Source organism: Anabrus simplex, chromosome 5, assembly GCF_040414725.1.
Source record: "Anabrus simplex isolate iqAnaSimp1 chromosome 5, ASM4041472v1, whole genome shotgun sequence".
NCBI lineage: Eukaryota > Metazoa > Arthropoda > Insecta > Orthoptera > Tettigoniidae > Anabrus > Anabrus simplex.
The window spans coordinates 11644360-11668791 of record NC_090269.1 but is presented as its reverse complement, the minus strand read 5'-3'; the positions used below and the strand labels follow the sequence as shown (position 1 = coordinate 11668791).

General features: G+C 37.9%; 1 protein-coding gene across 1 annotated transcript in view; it reads right to left on the bottom strand.

Moving 5' to 3' along the window:
* Positions 1-8852: 8852 nt before the first annotated feature.
* Positions 8853-24432, bottom strand: part of LOC136873668 (proton-coupled zinc antiporter SLC30A5) — a 299129-nt gene continuing 283549 nt past the window's right edge. The window contains exons 13-14 of the mRNA XM_068227712.1: positions 21954-22082; positions 8853-11639 (exon numbers count right to left, since the gene is read on the bottom strand). Coding sequence (XP_068083813.1) covers positions 11481-11639; positions 21954-22082 — 288 coding nt within the window. The 3' untranslated portion in view covers positions 8853-11480. The remainder of the gene's footprint in view (positions 11640-21953; positions 22083-24432) is intronic.

Here is a 24432-nt window from a genome sequence, read left to right as displayed (position 1 = left end):
CTGTCTAGCCAAAGGAGTTTTTAACTTTAGGTGTCTCTACTGTTGACTTATGTGGCCCCTCTGGAGAGAAGATGGAAAAGTAGGTAATTTTCAAGAGAATTTTGGTATTAATCAGTTGGCTAAACTGTAATGTTCGTAAAAAATTTTTTGTGCTCTTATGTTACTAGCACTACTATCCCTTCCTTCTTCATGTAAATTTTCCACCAATTAGGAATTGTGGATATTTATTTAATTAACTAATAAGAATCGAGGGTGTGTACAGGGCTTTGGCCCAGACAGTTTTTGAACCTTCCCCTCTGCTATAAAACTGGGACCTATTGGGCCATGTGGTCTTTCCATTGCTCCAGTCAAGAGGTTTAGAGTGTGTTCATAGAGGAGGCAGGGGGCAAGCCTTGCCTGTCACTGGAAGGCCCACCAGCTCAAGGTAATGGCATACATCTTTTAATCATATAATAGTCTCAGACAGTTAACTTGAGGGGAAGGTTTCAAAATCCTTTCTTAATGTAAAATTCAATCTTTCAGTGTAAATTTTCAAACAAGTCTGAAGACCTTAGTCTAACGGAATAAAGAGTGTGAACCCTCTTTTAATTCCCATTCAACTTGTATTGGAGTGACTATGATTATAAACTTTAAAATTTATCTCTTTTTTTGGGAATTTAAATTTTTCTCTCCATCTAGTCACCTCTGTAGTATAGGCTTAGCCTCTGTAACTTTGGGCCATAAGGCCACAGTTTTTTTTTTTTTTTTTTTTTTTTTTTTTCCTTAAGAATTTTCAAGTGTTTTTCAGAGAAGTGCAATTGTTCACCTCCTAGCATTATGGTTTATGGCTGATCACTTTAACCTTTTCTGTTTATCACTAAAGCCATGTAGAATGGACACTTATTGCCTCTGTTAAAGTTTAACTTCCTATTTAAATGTAACTTAGGCTGCTGAGCGAGTAAGACACTGAAAACTACTGCTTCTTCTACTTCTTCGTTTAGGCCTACAATGGACCATGTGGTTCTTAACTCTGGTGAGCTTTTTTCTTCTTCTTAGCCCAGTATTCCTTCATTCTAGCACTATGGATGTCATTTCTTTCTTGAGTCCATTTCACTCCTACTCCTGGACGCAGTGATTTAGCTGTTGGTAACTGGAGTCAGATGTCTTGATTAACTTTCTGAACTTATCTCGGTTGTAAATGTCAATGTCTTCAATTTTTATGAATTGCAGGTCTTTCTGAACTAAATTCGTGCATTTGGCATTTGTTGCTTTGCCTCTAGATACAGTGCTAAAGATCCTTGAAGTGAGTCTCTGACTGTTCATCCTGACTATGTGACCATAGAACACCGAGCTTGATAGCTGCAGTCGCTTAAGTGCAGCCAGTATCCAGTATTCGGGAGATAGTGTGTTCGAACCCCACTGTCGGCAGCCCTGAAGATGGTTTTCCATGATTTCTCATTTTCACACCAGGCGAATGCTAGGGCTGTACCTTAATTAAGGCCACGGCTGATTCCTTCCCACTCCTAGCTCTTTCCTGCCCCATCTTCGAATGGAAAATTCTAAATTCCCATGGAGGGAATTAGATATTTTTCACCAATAGAGCACCAATAAGCTCACCTGCATACACCCAGCGTCAGTGGGTAGGGTCTGACACATCCCACTCTGACGAGTCTAGTGTCAGACCTAAGACAAAACGCTGGTTAACAGAGCGAACGCCTGAAAAGCCTTACATCTGATATGCCCCTCTTCGCCGTAAGACCTACCTGTGTCAGTGCGACGTAAAGCAAATACTACTGACCATAGAACATTAGTCTTCTCTTCCTCATAGCTGTTGTAATGCTCTCGTTTATATTTTTTCTAATGTAAAAATTTAGATTGCACCTTGGAGAGGCTTGATTGTGATAAGTTTTGGAGAGTAGTCTCCTAGAGAGTTAACTGTGTGGAGCAAAGACACTCTCTTGAAATTTGTAACTTAGGAGCTTGAAGCTCATTCTGTACCTGATTGTTCTACGGTTTTCTAATACTGTTACTAGAGCTGACAAGCTAACCTTTATTTATCCAATTGTTATTTGGCGTTGTTCATCTAAGTCAATTCAGAAAAAAAAAGAAAGGAAAGAATAAAATTTCAAATTTTAGAGTTTTAAATTTGATCTTTTCTCTGTCTACCCATTCATGCCCACACCTTCTTAAAACCTCTATGCTCCATGGAAAGTCAATAATAATAATAATAATAATAATAATAATACTTGTACCGGGAGGTACACCCCAATGCCGAGCATTTAAATCTTGCGCCTACAAGAACTCCTCTACTGGAGAAACCTGAACTCAAAACTAGACCTACTTAAATCTTTACTCACAAGATGTCACCACTAATTTTGTTATTCTGAAGTTTCCTGTACTGTGTGAATTCCTTCTTGTTTTGTTAACTGTTCATCAAGATGTTTGAACATTCTTCCATAGATGTCACTGCCAAAAAAAACTATGATCATGCACCCAGGTGCGAAGTGAAAGAACTTTTGATTTAAAGAAGTTTTGTATCCATAATTTTTTTTACTAATTGATGCTCATTTATTTTTGGGTTGGCAATATTTATCTTTCTTTCTGCCAGTTTTGAATCTAGACAATCCAAAATTTCTGTAATTAATTTTTAACCTATCACAGCCTTCTTCTTCGATCTTGAGTGTAACTTTTAAATCATCCAATAAACGTGAGAAGGTGTGGCTAGTTTAATCTGGAATGGTCTCGAACTTTCCCCGAGGGTTTATAAACTGCAGATTTTCACGTCTCTTGGCCATTTGATCGTCATCTAACTAAGTGTGTGTGTCAAGCAGGAGGCGGGTGCCACCTCTTTCATCAGGCAGCAGTACTCCGACAAGGTAATAGGCACATAACATCTTTCTTTCTTTCTTTCTTTCTTTCTTTCTTGCTAGCTCCTCAATTTAACCCGAGGGAAAGGTCCGAATCATCACCTATGTAACCTACTTTTCTGAAAATGTAACTTCTGCCGGCTAATGTAAAACTTCATCAAATCTTTAACTGTAAATCGGGGATAGAGAGTGATGTACCCTCTCGAGCTCTCCTTCATATTGGTGTGAGGTGACTACATTTTGTAACTGGTTTTCTTCCGTTCCGTAATGTTCTAATTTATTCTTATACGAGTCACCTCCATAGTTTGGGAATAGCCCCTGTTTCATCAGCCTAGTGCCCCTTTGGTTTTTAAGTGTTCATATCTAGGAGTGCAAGCATTAGCCTCCTTTCATTTGTGTTCGGGCCATTTATTTAACTGTTATTCCTTTTACACAAAGGCGCTATAGGTTGGGTACGAGATACCCCTGTTTCAATTTGTAAGTTGAGCCATGGAAAGCCAAAAGGTGTAAGATATTTTTGGTGTTGCCTTGAGTAGGCTTGAGAACTGAGAGCACGTTAGCTCTTTTTCAAGTGTATAAAAGTGCCTTTGGGAGGCCTGATATTGTAATTGCTGGAGCAAGTGCTCCATGATTAGGGGATTTCTGCCCTTTGAACAAATTTGTGCTCGTTTGTAAATTTGAGCTGGGAGCTCAAAAATTGTAAGACTAGGGGCTTGAAACCCTAGAGTGTTAAAGTTCTGAAATCTTGGATTTTTCCTATTTTGTACCTGAAAAGTCATCTCACTAAGTGAAAAGTTGTTAAGTTTGTTGCTTTTCAAAAATATAACCTTCAGTTTAAGTTTTAAATTCTTTTCTTGACATTGTAGCTAGACCCATTCATCCTGGCACCTTCTTTCACCTCTGTGTTCCACAAATACCCCAGAATAATAATAATAATAATAATAATAATAATAATAATAATAATAATAATAATAATAATAATAATAATAATAATAATAATAATAATAATAATAATAATAATAATAATTTATCAGCTGCATACAAAATTCTATCCCAGTGTCTTCTTGATAGAGTACAACAACAACTAGAACCATAAACTGGAGAATATCAGGCAGGATTCAGACCAGGCCGATCATCTCCAGAGCAAATCTTGAACCTAAAGCTAATCCTAAGACATCAGAGAATTTGTAGCAAAAACTTAGTCTGCACATTTCTTGATTTCAAGTAAGCCTATGATTCAGTTGATCGTGAATCACTCTTCAAAATACTGAAAGAACAAGGTTTAGACGTGAAAACACTAGCAATCTTAAAACAGACATTGACAGACACGAATTCCAAGGTTAAATTCATGGGAGAAATCTCACATCCCTTTGAAATGAAAATGGGAGTAGGAGAAGCAGATGGACTCTTTCCTTTAATCTTCAATTGCATCCTCGGAGATATGATACAAGAATAGCGCAAACAGAAACTAGTCCACAAAATTTACCAACCAATCACTTTAGGCAGCAGAAAAGTAGCATTTGCAGACGACCTAGCAATCTTAACTCGAGACATTTCAACAGCCCAAAATTAATTGAACTCCTGAAAGAAACTGCAGCCTCCAGATATCTTTTGAAAAGGCAGAATACATGACCTGCGACGAACAAGCACCAAAATTCATGGAGATAAAATATGGCAAAATTAAATGAGTATCACAATTTAAATATCTTGGTGAAACAATTCAGGAAAATGGACTTGAAACAAAAACCAATTAAATTAGATGTCAAAAGATGGAAAATGCATATCGACTAATCCAAAATATCTATAACAAAAAAATGTATCTCCAAGCACACAAAATTAAGACATTACAATACAGTCATTAAACCAGAATGGCATTATGGACCAGAGACGCTAATTTTGAACAGGAAAGCAGACATTGAAAACAGTGAGAAGAAGCAACGCAGAATCATAAGAAAAATTCTAGGCCCAATACTCACCAACGGATAATATCGACTCAGAGGCAGACAGGAAATCAAACAATACATAAATATTCACAGTGATATTAGAAAACGCAGGTTAAGATTCTATTGACACATTAAAAGAATGTATCCAGACAGACTTACAAACCAAGTAGTCAAATTCTATGAAAACAGGAGTAAAGCCAAGACAGACACCAGCAGATGTCGAGAACCGGGTAATCTTCAGATCCAGAATTCACAAATGGCAAGTTGACCAAAGAAGAAGACAGGAACAACTTGGTCTGAATACAGGAAGGAAACTTGGACATGTCTTAGGATTCTGTGATAGAAGAACATTATTATGTAATTCACACCATCACATGGTGAGGTGTAGGATTGCTAATGCTTTGCGACAGAAAGGATGGCAGATGCACGAATAAATCCCATGCGTTTCCTCAGATGGATCTACTAGAAAAATTGATATTATTGCATATTCTAACACCTCTAGGCATGGCATAATAACTGACCTTTCTCTCCGATTTGAGGTTGATCTTCAACAAGCTGAAGAGGTGGATAAAGAAAAGAAATCTATCTAGGGACCTACCATAAATTATTTCAAAGATAGGTATAAGTTCAAATGCATTGATATAATACAGTAGGTCTGCTGATAAGAGCAAGAGGTGCTATACCTCGTTATTTTTAGGAATTTCTAAAAAATTCACATTCCAACTTCCATACAAGATGACATAGTCACCATAGTACTAAAAAAGAGTTGTCAAATTCTGAATCACCATCTTAATCCACACCTCTAGGTGTTGTTTGAAATTAGACATCACATTATTATATTTAAATACTGTAATTATAATTGTAATGTTAATTAATATTGTCATGTGGATATACTGATTCCTTTGGGGCTACCTCCATTGGGAGGCAGTTTTGTAAAAAAAATTTAAATGATAAAAATATGGGCATAAAGGAAGACAAACACACACTCCTAAGTACTCTGCGTAGTCCTAATGGGCTTAATCACAAATATTATTCTAATAATAATAATTATAATACAACCATCAGCATTGTTTTTAAGATAATGGTTTTGATATTTTATGATGACACATGTTCTGTACAAGCACTAGTATTAAGAGGAAAAATTCTAGGATGACTGGAGGTGAGATTTCAACCCACTTCACTGATCAATTCTGTTACCTGAGGCTGAGTGCATCCTCTGTCAATGTACAAATTTGTGACCGAACTAGGAATCGAACCCGGGCCAAGAGGGAAGGAAGTTGTTACGTTAATTCCTAGAGAGAGGTGATTGATTATTATGTTAATTCCTAGACTGAGAAGAAGGACTTTAATATTTCAGAGGAAATCAATGGCGATGAATCAAAATTAAATCTCACATCTACTCAGTCTCTGAGTGGTACCAAGCAAAGCTTGAGCAGGAGGTACACACATGCACAGAAATGGTGTCCCAATATAAACAAAGCCTGCCCACCCCCAACCTGGTTGTGCTTAATGCATTGCTGCAGGTAAACAGCCCGCTACAAGACTGTTGTGATTGAAATGGGCCCAGTGGCAGATGTTGATATCTTCCGCATAGATCAACTTGCAAGATACGGTTTCTCAGAGATCATGGATGTATAAGTTGAAGACAATGGGAGACAAGACTGATCCCTGTGGCAAGCCATTATTAAGTTTATGGAATCTGCTACGGGCATGTTCTGTATGAATTTGGAAAGATCTGTTACTGAGCATATTTTTAATGTGGAATTTGTATATTTTTTAAAGGTGTATATAGATTGTCGATTGTATATCTTTTTTAGTGTGTGTCAGAAATGTGGTCATAGACTCGATTGCCAACTGTAGCAAAAAATTAAATGGCGTATGGCTTTTAGTGCCGGGAGTGTCCAAGAACATGTTCGGCTCGCCGGGTGCAGGTCTTTTGCTTTGACTCCCATAGGCGACCTGCGCGTCATGATGATGACGATAATGATGATGATGAAGTGATGATGAAGACGACACATACACCCAGTCCCCATGCCAGCAAAATTAACCAATGATGGTTAAAATTCCCAACCCTGCCAGGAATCGAACCCGGGACCCCTGTGACCAAAGGCCAGCACACTAAACATTTAGCTATGGAGCCGGACGCCAACTGTAGCATCATACGCTAAATAAAGTGGCGGATGTATAGCAATACACACACTGTGCTTACAGCACTACCCGTTCACTTCCTTCCCCTCCTTTTCGGTACTGGAGTTGCCTTCAACATTACCACTTCAATCCTCCCCTCCTTTTCAGTACTAGAGTGGGGCAGTGTTGATTGTTTATGTCAGGACACCATTTCTGTGCATGCATGTACAAGTGTTTAATGTCTGAGGTGTGACAGGAAAGTTTAAAATGAGAAGCAATCATAAACTTAATGATAGTGTGCTGAAAACTTTGAGATTAAAAATCTGAGCAACTTCATATTTTACAAAAAAAATTGTTATGAGTTAACATGCTGTGTTACAAATGGATATAATGCATACTTCCACTAAGAATTAATAGGAAAATAACTTTTTTACACAATTTTGGACTACATTTAATCAGATCACTGGAAACCTTGATAGCATTTTATTAGAAATAATTGATTACATTTGAAGACTACATACAAAATAATTATGTAAGTTCTTATCAGGTTACAATGTTACAAATACATTGAACAGAAAATGCTAGAATGGCTTGAAACTTGAACCCACAGTATCTCCTTTTCATGAAGCGAAAACAATTTGCAACAATAAGACTAAGTTAATCCAAAAGATATTACTGCATATAATCTGAGCTTTTATCACTAATTGGTTATAAGTTGCAAAGCTGGGTCTCTCAGGGTTCCCCAGTGTGAAGTCTACCTATTAAAGTGTTAGTATGTCTGATTAGCAACCAAGTTGATTTGAATTCAAGTGTCATGCAAGTCCAACAACCATTTTCATCTCAAATAAATTTGTACCGTATTCACTTGTTTTCAAATCTAATGTAATCTAATCTAGTCCTTTATGGTGAATAGTTTAAACAAGAAACAGTTTATAAGAACGATTATCATATCCACATAAAATATTTTAAAAATAAATTAAATTGTTTTATAAATGCATGTTTTATAAATAAGAACAAACTGCCTGGCATTTGCAGACAATTTAGTTCCCTTAGCCCTTGACTTGGAAGAAGTTCATGTCCAGATCACCAGTCTCCATAAAACTGCCCTAAAAATAGGATTACAAATATCCTTTGAGAAAACTGAGATCATGCCATGAAACCCCCTGAGCATAAATACAGTCTTCATAAATGATCAAAAAATAAACAATTCTACAATTTAATGTCTTGGAGAAATCATCACACACAACTCAAATAAAAAATAAACATGGATAAATAGAACTAACAAAATGAAGAGAGAAAAAAACAATTTCTAACCTGGTCAATGTATAAGAAATGCCTCAGTAGACACTAAGATCAAACTGTAATTCTCCTGGAAGTCACTTACGCTAGTGAAACACTGTTCCAAATTAAAAATGAGAGAAGAACTGATCAGTTCCTCAAAACTGAAAGAAAAATCATCAGAACTTGCATCTGGAGAATCCTTCCTAATGAATGATCTAATCACCACCACAATGAAGAAGAAAAGAATCTCATACTGTATTTCTTTCACATCTTGCAACTGCCAGGAAATCGTCTTTTATGACAACTAGTGGAGAAAAATTTTGGGAAGAAGGCAGGAGGGCAATGGATCCGCAAAATTCAGCAAGATCTCAAAGCACTTGGACTTGAGACAGCAGATGCAGAGAACAAAAATAAAATTAAACACCCTTCTTAAGACTAACAAATTTTCAGCAGAAATAACACATAGTGACAGCTACAGTGGTTTAAGATGAATTACGATCGGAACGAATGAAAAAGTACTGGGCAGATCATAAGAATCAAATAGTACAACCTTCAAAGAGAAAGGGAAGATGGAACGACTCAAGTGGTCAATAAAATTAATAATAATAATAATAATAATAATAATAATAATAATAATAATAATAATAATAATAATAATAATAATAATAATAATAATAATAATAATAATAATGATGAAAACCTACAACCGCTTTTCCAGTAATTGACCGGGTCAGGAGTGGAATGAATGAAGCCCCCATCTTGCGGCGAGGATAGGAATTGTGCCGGCTGCCAAGGTCTGTCACACTCCTCTGGGGCAATGATTAATGATTGACAGATGAAATGAAATGATATTGGAGAGTGTCTCTGGAATGAAAGATGACAGGGAAAACCAGAGTACCCGGAGAAAAAACTGTCCTGCCTCCGCTTTGTCCAGCATAAATCTCACATGGAGTGACTGGGATTTGAACCACGGATCCCAGCGGTGAGAGGCCGACGCACTGCCGCCTGAGCCATGGAGGCTTTAATAATAATAATAATAATAATAATAATAATAATAATAATAATAATAATAATAACAACAACACTTCCAACCTATCAAAGGCAGTCAATACATATGCTGTAACTGCACTGACACATTCATCTGGCATTCTAAACTGGTCTAAAAGAGATCTAGAAAACATCAATCGCACAATAAGGACAATGCTTATGCAGCACAAAATGATGCATCCTAATTCTTTCATAGAGAGAGTTACAATGCCGAGAAGAGAGGGGACAGACGAATTCTTGATGTTTAGCTCTACACAACCAACAAGTAATAAACCTGAGGAAATACTTTCACTGCCGGACAGATGACAACATTCTACATAAAGCTGTGGTTGAAGCAGATCTAAACTACACCCCTCTGAGTTTACATGAACGCCGCATAAATATCAAAAACACAAACCTCCTTCACAGGGAGAAGATAGAGAGATGGGCTAGTAAAGAACTTCATGGAAGGTTCTACAACCAGAGCAATGATGAGAACATTGATAAACAACTTTCAAACTCATGGCTGTCTAGGGGAGAGTTACAGTATTTCCAGAAACTGAGGGATTCAACCCGGCAATCCAAGATAAATTGATCTCAACAAAGAGTTATAGGAAACACATCCTTAAAAGATCCTACTGCTAAGAATGATGATTGCAGGAAATAAAACAGCAGCCCAGAAACCATTGAGCACATCATCAGTAACCGTAGATTACTAGCGCCAACATCGTACACTGACAGACATAATGATGTAGCCAAAGTTATACACCATGAAATGGTCCTGACCCGATCTTTGATCCAGAACAGAGTGCTTTACTACAAATACTCCCCACTAAGTGTACCGGAACATAAAAATTTTACATTCTACTGGGATCGAACGATACAAACAGATAAAACAATTCTGCACAATAGACCAGACATAATATTAACAGATAAAAAGAATCAGCACACATATCTCATTGACATCGCTATCCTGAATGACCACAATATGAAACAGAAATACAGGGAGAAGGTAGATAAATATACTCCTCTGGCTATGGAAGTAGCAAATATCTGGAAACAAGACAGAGTGACAATTATTCCTTTTCTCCTTTCTCCCACTGGACTCACACCAAAATCATTTCCAGAAAACTTAATGATACTAAAGCTCCCCATCTACACTCACAATGTGGCATAAAAAGCTGCAATTTTGAAGACTTGCAACATTGTCAGAACATTTTTGAATGCTCAGTACAGACCATAAATAGAAAAAGCTATGTTATGCAAATTACAATTAAGCTTTACTTCTTATATGTAAAATATTGAAATTATAACAATAACAACAACTCTTCCTACAAAATCATGGTCAGCATCACAAATCTTCAACAGCTCTGCTTGACAAGCTGTAAGAATGTGATTTCCTGATAAAAATAACAATTAAAACAGTGAAATGGGCACGATGTTATCTCTGTGCAGTTTGATTAGTGACTCACACTCAATATGAAACCGGCCAAATTTAATTTTAATATCCGAGTGACAAAAGATATTTTCTAACTTCATTTAATTGTCTGCCATTCTTTAACTCTAAGGTTTTATGTTTGATAGTACTTTTCTGCTCTTTTCATCTAGGTCTTGCAATATTAAAGAATGCAAAATGTTTTTCTGAAATAGAATTGTTTAACAGGCCAGGTGACCCTGCTATGGTAACGGTGTAGACAATAAGCCAGCGCCTCGATGCCGAGTGTTGGGCAGCAGGAAATAATCTGACCCCTGAGAGTGTCTATGCCTTTGAGCAGAGGAAACGAACAAGTTGGCTATGTGGTTTGGATCACGCAACAGTGAGCTTGCATTCGAGAGATAATGGTCCACTGCTGGCCACTGTTTGCAGCCCTGATGATGATTTTCCCTGGTTTCCCAGTTTCACAACAGGCAAATGCTGGGGCTGTATTTTAACTTAGGCTACATTTGGTTCCTCCCAAATCCTAGCCCTTTCCTATCCCACCATCACCATAAGATCTATCTTCTAAACTGGGTTACTTAAGACTGAGTGCATCCTCTTCCAGGCCTTGGCCAGCTGGGAAACCGCTAAAAAACCAGGAGTGTAGAAGGCATCCCCCATACCAACAATCAAAATCAGACACCTGCTATTCTTTGATGCCAACTCACTCAAGAGATTATTAAAATTTAAAAAGACAAGACCATCAAGTAGTAAAAGAACACACTCTCTCTCTATATATACACATTTTTCAATAGAAATAGAATACTGTTTAGTCAACGATCATATAGCTTTAACCATAAAGAATGGTTCTCCTCCAGCCATTCCTAAGGCATACTCTGGCAGTTGTGAATTAAGTCCTGACATGTGGGTGAAAAAGTCCTCCTTTTCAACTTGAAGACAAAACTGATGAACTCCAATCTCCTTGAAAATTACACAAACCTGAAAGCAAAAAAAAATACATTATGATGATGATGATAATGCTGGGTGATCAACAGACCTCAGATTTTAGGCAAAAACCTATTTTGTTACTCAAGAAATAACTTATAATGAAATTGTATTTACATGTTTCATGTAAAAGGTTACAAGCAGTGGTCCTATAGTGCCTAAAAATGACTAAATTGATGTTAGAACCTATATTTTCCAATATTCCTATCATTTGTATTTTTTATCCTTAAATCAATTAAAAATGCTTTTCTTCTTCGTTACGAATGGGTCATTTAGGACCATGGAGAATCAACATTTGTTGGCTTTTTCTTTTAGCCCAGTATTCCTTTATATGTAGTGAATGGGTGTATTTTTGTTACAGGGACCATACATGTCAGTTAGTCTTTATCTCATCATCCTCAAAACCCCATAAGTGTGTGATTTTTTTCAAATTTGATCTTGGCCCAGTAGATTTCATGATCCTAATTCCTTCAAATCTTTCTCTGTATGTTAGTACCAACTTGATCTAGTGGTTTTATTCCTTAAGAATGTGTAAATTCTGTGAGTCAGTCTGTTTGAGTAAAAAAATAATGCTTTTAATTCACTATGAGAAACTAAAATATTTGCCGACTCATTTTCAGTATCTTGAACAGTCATCATCATCATCATTTCCCTTTATCCAGCTCCTCTCCAGAAGTTGTTAAGAACCTCCTGCAGTACACACCTGTACTCTGTCAATAGTGTCCACTGAACTGCTGAAAACAAGAAAGTGTCAGCTTCCAAGGAGACAGACTCCTCCACTTCACATCACATGGTAAAATTATATTCTGTCACTTTTATACTTAAATGTGCTACTTCACAGTCCTAGTATTAGTGTTAAGATATGATCTGTTCGAAACACTATTTGACAACACAGTTCTAACATCACAGAGATTGTTTAAGTCATTCAGAAAATATTTAAAGGCTAAATTAGACTGTTATGTCCTCAAAGTTTGAATGAAGTCCGTGCAAGTTTACAAGAAATGTTTGTAGAGAGAGAGATTTATTAAAGAAATAAATCATCCGTCCTCCAATGAGGGTGACCATTTGAATCCATAATACAGTTTCAATTTCAATGGAATTTTAAAATATCAAGAAATGAAAATTTAATCGTTGAAGCTGTTATCTTCTATTTTCCCAGGGTTAGTGGGGGAGAAATGTCAATCACGTTCTCAGGTACAGATGGAAATGAATGGTTTGAAGAGAGTCCCTCAGTGTCTGTATTACAATTTTTTCTAACTTGCAGAATGGAACTTTGAAGTTTTGTAGGAAGTTCGATGTCTGACGAGGGAGGGCGCCTTTTGCTCCGAATAGCAGGTCTCTGACAATCCACCAATCGGTAGGTATTTTATACTTAGATGAAAGGTAAGGCAAGCATGGAACATAAATAGCTTGCTTTTCTAGGTCCACATCCCAAGCCTGATCCAGGTCCCTTTCAAAGCGAATGGTGGGATCTAAGACAATCGCTTTAATGTCCTCTCTGTGGATGGCTACGATGCCCGCCCTCCGATTAGAGTCATCGGTAGAGATGCAGTGAACCTCCTCGTGCACCTCCCATCCACGCTGTCTCAAGCCTTGAGCAATCTATGATCTTACATGGTGGTGGCGGTGGTTGCGCATTAGTTCAGTGCTCTGGCAGAATCCCAGCACATGTCCAAGGGTTTCTGTCTCGTTGTAGCCATTTTGGCAGCAACGAGTTGTGTTGAATGACCTACCGGTAACCGACCTGACTGCGGTGAGGTTGCATGTCATCTTCACTGCATTTATGTATTCAGAGGAGGACAGAGGTGATTTATGAGTCATCCAGGAGTTTGCTTTCGGGCAGTCTGAATATAACACTACCATACTCCTTTTTCTTTATGTGTTAGCTGACAGCGCGACAGAAAGGATCGATTTCACATAACTTTGCGTAGTTTTCTTCCGTCAGTCTTTGGGGGTAGACTTTCCTTTTTTATGTCAAGTCTGTGGCGTGCCATATCTTGTTCTTCAGGTAACTTCCTTACATATGGTAGGTGAACGTCCTGAACATGGAGCAAGCGATTACAAATATTGTAATGCTGTATATTAGCTTCCTATTCTGCGCAAATTATTCCCATCCCTCTGACCTTTCTGGCACTGTACAGCATCGAATTTGGAGTATCATCAGGCAGCATAATTATTTCTTTTACAGAACTTCTTATAATTTTGTCCAGATCTTTAAGAAAAGTGTTTGATAGTTGTGTCAGAGGGGCACATTGTAGAGGATAGATCAAACCCGGCCAAACAAACTCCTTAATAATCTTGATCTTTTGCTCTGGTTTTAGAAGTTTTGTTTTTACCAGATTATTTAAGCCAGAAGTTATTGTGCTTATTAGTTTATGTCTGTCAAGAGAGATTTCACTGTTGAAGTCAATTCCTAAATATTTGATTCGTTCATTGTTTGCTTTTATCGATGGGATTATTGATCCTTCGACTGTAGTGACGTTTCCTTCAGTTAATTTTCCTTTCTTCAGGATTATAGATTTGCTTTTAAGAGGATGGATATGTAAACCAATTTCTGCAAAGCTGCTTTGAGCCAAATTTAACAAGGTAGTAACATCATTTTCGGTTTTGCTGAGTATGACTAGGTCATCTGCGAAAGCAACTGAGGATAACGGCGGTAGATCATCAGATAAAATATAGCCATAACGTTGGGATATGTCATGGTCGGTGAGATTTTACATTACAGTATTGATTGCTAAATTGAACAGCAGTGGTGAGATAGGGGACCCTTGAGCTACGCCGCACTTAATTTCGATGGGTTATGATTTCTTACGTACAGCTTCCACTTGAACAGTGTTCTTTGTAAGAAATGCTTCAATTAACCTACATAAGTTAGGAGGAATTTCAGATTGTCGAAGAGATCGTTTGATATGTTCATGTCAATTAGAGTCAAATGCTTTTGTGACATCTAAAAATATGACGCAACAATCCTTTTTGTTGCGTTTCGCATCCTGGAGGCAACCATTCACGAGGGAAGCATTGACATGAGTACCAGGTAATGGCACGAAGCCATGCTGGTGAGGACTTAGTGTGACATATGAACGCAGTCTCATATCTAGTACTCGTTCAGTTATTCTCCTAATCACCGAATATATGGTTAGAGGTCTCCATTCTTTAATATCATTTATGTCTCCACCCTTATCTATTAAAATTGCTCTGGCCATTTTGAGTTTTGAAGGTACGTAGAGAAATGAAGCTTGTGTTGATGAGTAACATCAGAAATTTAGTAGCCTTGAGGTGCCGTAATACATGAACACACGAACACCTGGTGAGGTGTCAACTTTAATGTTGTATAATGCCTTATGGACATCATCTACTGAAATATTAATATCAGCAGGTAAGTCAATGCTTCTTTCCATAAGAGACAGAGGAGAATTGTTATTTTTGGTACCAAAAGTCTTTTCAAAATGATCCAAAATCGTACTTATTGGGATTTTACAAGAATGGGCCTTATTAGTTTTGTCCAAATTTTTGCCAGCAATTTTCCGCCTCTGATTATAGAAATCATATTGGGCTACCTCGTAGGCATAATGCTCTCTGTTCTTCTCTCATTGCCTTTTAGACCTCCGCTGTGGGTTACTAGAGGTTTTATGGTCATATTTACGATTATTTTGTAAATTTCTTCTTTTGTAATATCTAACAGCAGAATGTTGTGGGCCAGTTAATTCATTAACCTGATCTGCAAAGAACTGCATAACCTCAGAAGTAAAAGATTCCAGCTGATTAGCATCACCATTTTGCATGATGTTTGAAATCCTATCTTCCCAAATCTTCATAGGATTACTAGTTTCATTTTCATGATCAGCGACCATTGTGGTGTCTTCTGTCAACTGTAAGCATTCCCCAACATTCGTGTTACTAGCATATTGTGTTATGATTTTATTTCTCCTTTTCTCAGGGTGAGCTTTTCCTATGTGAATGTTTACTCCTAATGCCGACTTACAACATTTATTACAGATAGGGCATGGAATTTCGTCACCAGACTGTGAATCAACGTTAGGCATTTTAATTCAGTATGTTATTTTAACGGGCAGGAGATGAATATTATTTTGTTTCTCATAGAGTTACTGTGGTAGATATCAGAGCAGTAAGTATTCTTAGCGCTGGGTCAATGGTAGTTTTGAAAATATAAGATGGTAGTGCATTATAACTTCCAAGATTTGGTGTCGTTTAAGTTAATCTGCCTAGACAAGAACAACGTGCAGGCAATGCTAAGCAATAAAATAAAGATGGCTGTTGACTTTGGCACTAAATTAGCTTCACAATTAAATGAAGAATCTCCTAGCAGGAAGATTGCGTGAGATGGACAACACTACTATTTACGAAGAACATATTCTTGCATCCTAATTTTGATTAAATGACATTACGGAAGTCATAATTTTCATGATTGGCATTAGTAAAAACCACCACCGGGCGTGTATCACTATGTGTAACCGGAGGTCACTTCTCCTACCGAATAATTGTTGAAATCCTGACAGTGAAAGGGCCTTTCCCTGTTATGAAGAAGCATTTGGGTGCGAAGATTACTAGTAAGTAGAAGAAATGTCTTATTGCACTCCGTGCAGGGGTTTGGCTTTACTCCAGTATGTACAGCTGCGTGTCATCGGAGGCTATCCCTAACTTCAAATGCTTTATTGCATTTTTAACAGTAGGATAGCCTTGCTCCAGTATGCATCATGATGTGTTGCTTAGGAGACGGGCTTTAACCAAACGTTTATTTGCATTACTGACACTGAAATGATGTCTCTCTGTTATGAGCAAACGGGTATTTTTGTAGATTACCTCGCTGCGTAAATGTTTTACTGCATTACCAGCGCTGGAATAGCCTTAATCCAGTATGTATAACAGCGTGTGTTTACAGTTTACTGTTAGTTGTAAACGCCTTGTTGTTTTCTTGCAGCGGGTTGGACTGTCTTTAGTATGATGTGTCATGTGTTTCCAGAGGCTTCTTTTATTCTTTCAAACATTGTTACAATCCTTTCGCCATTATGAACAGACTGGAGGGTTTGGAGTTGAAATCCTTCGGTAAACGTTTTATTGTGTTCCCTGCACTGGAATTACCTTAATCCCGTATGAAAAATGTTGCGTCTTTGTAGAGTCTCCTTTCTGTAAATCGCCATATTGCATTGTTTACAGCGGAACAGCCTCTCTCCAGTATGCACGTTGGCGGAGTTTACCCTTGGTAGTAAACACTTTATTGCATTCGACACAGAGGGACGGTTTCTCTCCGGTATGTGTACACTTTCGTGTTCGTTGACTAACCTGGACCCTTGGATAGGAGTACACAAAAGAATTCTTCGTATTCTTGACTAAAGAATCTCCAAGTACGACGGGACGAAATTTAAGCTTGACCTCCTTCGATCTACTCTGTTTATTAGGACTTACTAGCGCGTAATCAGCAGTTAGTATCATGTTCTTATTTTTATTGGCCTTGTCTACATCATAACTTGCTCTATTTACACTTGCATGTTTCCCCACTCTATCTGTATACCGGTACTACCGTTTTTAATCACGACTTAACAAATTTCATTACAGCGTACTTCGAGTCTGAATGACTTGCAACAACCCTCGCATTGATGTACCAGACCTATAGTCGACATGAGTTTCGTTGTTTAGGTGGTTGATTTGCAAGTCTTTTTTTCAAACAAGTTAGAGACTCTACAGTGCTTGGTACCCTGAATAATGCCTTGTCCGTTCCCTAATACAAGAATATCCACTAAATAAAGTGCTGCCACACGAATTAATCATAGAATAATTAAGTAAATATATTCTTCTTCCACTATGCGAAATAATTGCCTTGTCGTTCGTGGTGATGCTACTACTCCAACACTGGCTTTGATTTCAGACACTGTCAAATTACACCAGTCGTAGTCAGTAAGTTACGTATCATCGTACGGAAAGATTGCATGATTTACAACAACCCTTGCATTAAGGTACCAGACCTATGATCAACATGGGTTTCATTGTTCAGGTGGTTGATTTGCAACCCGTTCTTCAAAAGTTTAGAAACTCCACATTGCTTGGGACCCCCGCATAAGGTCCTGTCCATTCCGTAATACAAGAATACCCACTAAACAGAATGCTGTCACACGAATTTATCATAGAATAATAAAGGAAATATTTAGTCAGCCCATTAACTCTTGTTCTACTTCACGAAATAATTGCCTTATAATTCATGTTGGTGCTACTCCAAAACTAGCTTTCACAAGGGACACAACAGACTTTTACAAAATCTTCAAAACTAGCTTAAGGAAATACACTCCACCAAGTTTACAATGTGACAATCTTCTGTAGCCGCCTGTTTGCATCATTAACTAACTTATTTACACAAGACCATTCAATTAAATCATGTCAATGTGGAATATTACAGTAATATTACATTGGTGGTCTTTAATTTACAAAGTGCTTTCTTCATCCCAGAATCACATTTGATGCTTAATTTCTAGCAAATATAATTCGTCCCTGTCATAATAACCACGTAGTCATTCTCATTAAGTGTTCCTATCTCTTCCATATCTGACTTAAGGATCTCTTTGAACAGAGCACCAGGCTTGACACGACCTACAACTTCAGTCCCCGATAGCACATCACCAAGTTCGACCATGGCTATCCCCGGACACAACTACCTTACATTTTTCCCTCCTCAACCCCAGTGCAGGCTTCCTTGTAATGCCTGGAACATTGTTAGTTATTAGTCTTTACACATTCTTATTCACTAGAGGTAATTGATTCAAGGACCTGGAACTTATTCTTTAGTTCAATGCCTAGGTCATGATTAGTTTTAGACCTACTGTTGTAACTCCTCATAATTACCTCTGACCATGTCTCAGTTTGCACTTCAGTCACACCATTTAAACTAAGTCTATTACATTTAATATTTTCAATGTCCTCCCTTAACATTAGAATAATTTCATTCCCTGAGGCCGGTTCGGATAACAAATTAACACAGTCAATACACTTTCCCGTTTCCACCTGCATGATGCATGCGTCACATACACAAACACTTCGTGAATTATTTTCCCTTTGGCCTATGTCACTACTGTTACTCTGATCCATACTTCCACTGGCATTTGACACCTACTTCTTCCCGTCATTAAATTCTATACACTCACTACTTTCCATTAAACTATTACATTTCTAAAAATTCTCAACAGCTTAGGGAGCAACATGACCGGCAGGCGCCAATTTCCACTCAACTTGCCCAGCCCTAAAACCTGTCACTATTCTTAAATATCACTTCACAAAGTTAATCATGCAAAATATATAAAGGTCTCATTGAGAAATATTTTATAACACTTGAGAGAACAATGTTCAGATGCAATCCTTTACTGATGTACGTGAAACATTTAAAGTTTTCGCTTGAGAAATGTTTGTCATATTTAAGATATTTGAAAAAATAATTTACAAAGTGAATTATTCACTTAAGTACTTGAATGTTCAAAGTTTTCGTGGAGAAATATCTTATTACATTTTGAACAGATGCTGGTGTTAACCACAAGTTTCACAGTGGCTATCAGAGATATTTAAATATTTGAAAAATTTCTAACTTACTATACAAGTTAATTATTCACTCATGGAGAATCACAACGTACATCTTGGCAAGCCCTACTGGTACGAACTCCCAGCAGATAATGCTAGCTAAATGGTCAAACCCCTTCTCTTTTATACTGTTCAGGGTGTATACGTCATATTATAACATGATTCCTTTATTGTGGAATAACTTGAGTTTCCCTGGGCGGATTTCCTTGAAATTCAGTCAAGGAGATGTTTATATTGTGATGAACACAGTAATATACTTTTTATGTCGGTATGACAATTATTATAGGAGTTTTTGATTTTTCTGGCATGAAATATTCTGGAACAGGTGTTGCAATTTAACCTTGGCCATGTCCAGCTTTCGGTTGAGGCGAGTTGAAGTGTGTTGTTTGTTCGTGTTGCGTACAATTTAGAATTACCGCAAGAAATACTGCATGTATCCACATTCCTGGTACAGTATCGCCAGTATTTTAGAGGAAAATTTGCCTCAACCCTTTAACGCTCGACTTTATGTTTTTAGAATTTTTATTTTCCTGTTACATATGTTGCTTCTGATCACGTCTAGAGTATGTATATTAAGTTTTATGCATACCCGTCCAATAGTTCTCCAACCAGGCACCATGTCCACGAGATCATGCTAGGCACTAATGTGAGCAAAATAGGTTATGTCCTTATTGAAACTAATGACAATAATTCTGAGTAGAAAACTACACTTTTAATCAAATAATGTTGAAAAAGAATGCGGATATTGATCTGTGCTAGATATAGGTACATACCAAGAGGCACAAATACCACAATGAATACCACTATGAGAAACTTTTTCTATATTGTACGAATACATCTCATTTATGAATTGAAAATTTTAGCATTTACCAACAACAACAAGTAATTTCTACAACATTCCTCAAGCAGTGTGGAAAGGTACAAAATATAGGATACATAGTCCAACACTGCACAAAACACTCAAACAGGTTTCTTCTGTACAGTGCCTTCTACTGCAGGGTTCCACTAGATGACCAGCTCTGTCTAGCCTGATGTCGTCACTCACTTGGCTCAGATTGGTGCTGGGGTGGACGCTGATATCTAAGATTATGCCAATGAAAATCTAGCTGTGGCATCTCAACTCCAGATTTCTTCATGAGAAGCCATGTGATATCAACCGAGACAACAATCAACCACCATGGCAGTATGAGACATTTTGGTCCATTCTGTCTGTGCCTCCAATAAATTTACTGTAGGTTTCATTGCAATGACTGTACCGGTGTTTACCTTGGACAGACCAGGAGATCATTTAATATCAGATACAATGAACATGTCAATGCCATAAAATATAGAAAATTTTCGGCAATAGGCCAGCACATACAGGAATACAAACACAATTTTTACGGTATTAATAAGGACTTAGACATCATCGAAACAATGAATAAAGGCCCACTCTTAGACCTAACGGAGCAATGTTACATCACTCTAGATCAGTATTACAATCCCAATTACAATCTGAATGATATTTCGGAAAAACCTACAATTTTATTTGACATGCTTATTTCACTGATTAATAGTTTAAAAATTCCTAAAAATCGATCAGTACATAAAACATTACGTAGCGCGCTAGCTTACTATCCCCGACAAAGCCCACGCCCCTCTGACACATAGACACACGCGGCCGCAACCTCTCCTACTTCCCTTCCCCTACATAATACGCCCCGCCTCACAGCTGTGCCAGCCGGCTGTCGTTTGACATTCAGCATTTGTTCCTCACTCTCTCTACACGCTGTTACATTCAACCTGAGGTGAGTTTCATATCCTTAATTCTTTTCTATACTACCGCGTTTCATTCTCAATAACTCATATTCAACTTACAATTTCCTTTTTAGGTCTGTACTGGTTCGAAATAAATACTAATTACTGCCCATTCCACCTGACATATAAAATAATAGTCAAGATCTCAACCATAGTTTCGACCTCAGCCACACAGTTACTTACCTTGAAAAAATACTACGAAGCAAGTTTCAAATACTAAAATAAGATTAAACATATCAGAAATCTGCTACTCCTTATATTAGTCAAACACAGACTGATTTGTCAACATTTTTTAAGAAAGAAGAACCTGTATATAATATCAAACAGTATAAATCACATATCATGAGGAACCAAAAACTGTGCTTTAAAATGGCAGATGTTCTGTAGAAATATTTATCAATCTTATATGAACTTCCTATACATTATCAAATTATAGACTTTTTCAATCACCTAAAACAATTTTAGACGCCCAATAATACTGTTTTAAAAAAAGACATGTTACTTGTATAATACAATGGTCAATGTTATCTAGCCATTTTTAATGTTTTTCATGTAGAATAGGACTTGCTGCTAAAGGTATGCCAATTATACATTCTGTACCGATTCTGTGGCATGTTTTTGCTTTTTTGAATGTTCCTTGCTATTAAACCTTCAATGGCTGATGATGGCATAGTGGATTGCCAAAACCGGTCCCAAAGATGTATTTTACAATAAGTTAAATAAATATGTGATGTTCTAAACAGACCATTATGATAATGTATTGAATAGGTGGAACCTTTAGCTTTACCAAGCATTGTAAAACAAAAATAATTAACACAAAGTTTCGAGCTTCAGTCTAACAACATTAAGAGGTCTGAATAATGTGAGGAAAAATATACTTCCATACAATGCTAATGAAACGTCATCTGTATTACTATAAAACAAGCACATTACCTGTTGTATAATATTCTGCTCACTAGCTTCGGGGGTAGCTTGTACATGTAAGGTCCCCATACACACGTCAGATGAGTGCTGCCAGAAGTGAGGTTCCTGTACTCTCACCACTCCAGCCACGTTACAGACCTGCCATTGAAAAGTATACCTTACATTCATATTGAAATATTAATAATAATGTATGTATGTACAGGAAAGCCTTGATTGTGAGCATCATTCGTTCAACTTTGAATCAGAGATACGAGGGCAGATCAGAAAATAAGTTGCACTTCCCAGTTATGGCCATTTATTGCACCACTTATACAATAGCAACACGAGTATAACGACATACACTGTAATGTCACTTTTCCACATAGTTTCCAAGAGACTCCAAACATTTCTGCGAACGCACAACCAACTTGTTGATGCCGGATGCATAGAAATTTCCTCTAGCGTTCTGCAACCACACGGAGACAGCGGCCTTCACCTCCTCATCGGTCTGGAAACGTCGACCACCGAGCTCCGTTTTGAGCTTACCGAACAGATGAAAGTCACATGGCGCTAGGTCGGGACTGTAGGGTGGATGTTACCAGACCTCCCATTTGAAACGCTGCAGCAGTTCTCTCGTTCGGCAGGCCTTGTGAGGTGTTGCATTATCGTGCAACAAAATCACACCGGCGCTCAATTTCCCCCGGCGCTTCCCTTTATAATCGCTTTACGCAACTGGTCCTACGTTTGACAATACGACACTGCGTTGATCGTCGTTCCTTTCGGCATGAATTCCACGTGCAGCAAACCCTCCATGTCAAAGAATACTGTCACCATAACCTTACCGGCTGAAGGCTGAACCTTGGCCTTCTTTCGTTGTGGTGATGAGGGGTTCACCCATTCCATTGATGTTCGCTTCGTTTCGGGGGTGAAGTGGTGAACCCATGTTTCGTCGCCTGTGACGATTCGCCGCAGAAACCTGTTGTCGTCTGCGGCATAGCGTTGCAAAACCGCCAAGGAGGATTGGAAATGTTGTCCCTTGTGCTCATAGGTGAGAAGACGTGGGACCCGTCTTTGACACAGCTTACGATATCCAAGGTCCTCGTAAACAATGGCGAACACACTGCCATGCGACATGTTCAGCTGCGTCACAATTTCTCTCAGTTTAATGTGCTGGTTCTGTCTAATGATCGCATTCACACTGTTGACCTTTGCACGGGTCCTGGACGTTGCAGGCCTGCCTTCGTGATGGTTGTCCGTGATATCCGTGCGTCCGGCTTCGAATTGCTGACACCACTTTACGATATCTTGCTGGGAAATGACCCGCTCCCCGTACACAGCACTAATTTCACGATGAATGTCCGTGCAATTCTTCCTTTTGGCCCATAGGAATTGGATTGTCGCACGCACCTCATATTTGGAGTGAACGTCCAGTTGACGCGGCATTGCATTTGGCCGCTATTCACACAATACTAGATGAGACACCACAGCGACCTGCCTAACAGACGTGTGGGCAGTGTCTGTCCCTTTCTCCGCTGTGCCCACGTTTGTGACACACAGCATGCTGCTGCGGCGCGTTAGTGCAACTAACCTTTTGATCCACCTACGTAGTTTCCACCTTTCAATACTTATTTATTTTCCTATATCACACAGAACTAATACATACCACATGTGTCAGTTTTAGTTAGTAGATATTTTGTCTCTTAAGCAAGATGATATCTTCAGCTAAAAATGCATTCAAAAAATGAGCAGACATTAAAAAAATGTGTTACAACACTGTATTTAAAAAAAATACATTAATAATATGCCTGTTGTGAATGTTTATAGTGTCTTCTTCTTCTGCTAGATATTGAAGTGCTTTTGTCCTTGTAGTGATATAGGGGAGCGTTCTTTCTTAATTTGAGGTTTCTAAAGTAAGAATCTATTGCTGCTTGTTTGGAATTATAATGGGACACTCTAGAACTGTTTGGCAGGGGAGACTCCTCTGATACCATAGTTGAAGTTTGGGATGATACGTTGTGTTATCTGTCAATAATAATTTTGATGTAAGGGAGTCTAAAAAGAAAGAAAAAAACAAATAAGAGGGTTATATTAAGATGAAGTTTAGGTATTACAATGTTTCAAATACTGACTTCCCCGCTGGTCCCATTAGCTCTTGTTTTGTGTGTGCTGGCTAGTTGGAAGGACAAGCAGGGAAACGAACAGAGGAGAGAGTAGGAGTGGTACTACGGCAGGTGGAGCTTATGCTTAGTAGGGAGTTTGCATATTTGTTAGTTTCTTATTTGGTTACATTTTTCCGTGGATCTATGTTTGAAATTTCATCTAGGAGTATGTTTGTATTTTCTGTGATTTCACTGATGTTGAAATTAGGGTTTTGTTTCTGGTCTGATTCTGTGTAAACTAATTCAAAGTTATTCATTATATTTCCTTTTGGTACAGTATGTAAAACTGTTAGGTGCTTCTCTATTGTAGTGAGTTTATGGTTAAAGTCTATATCATATGCAAACACATG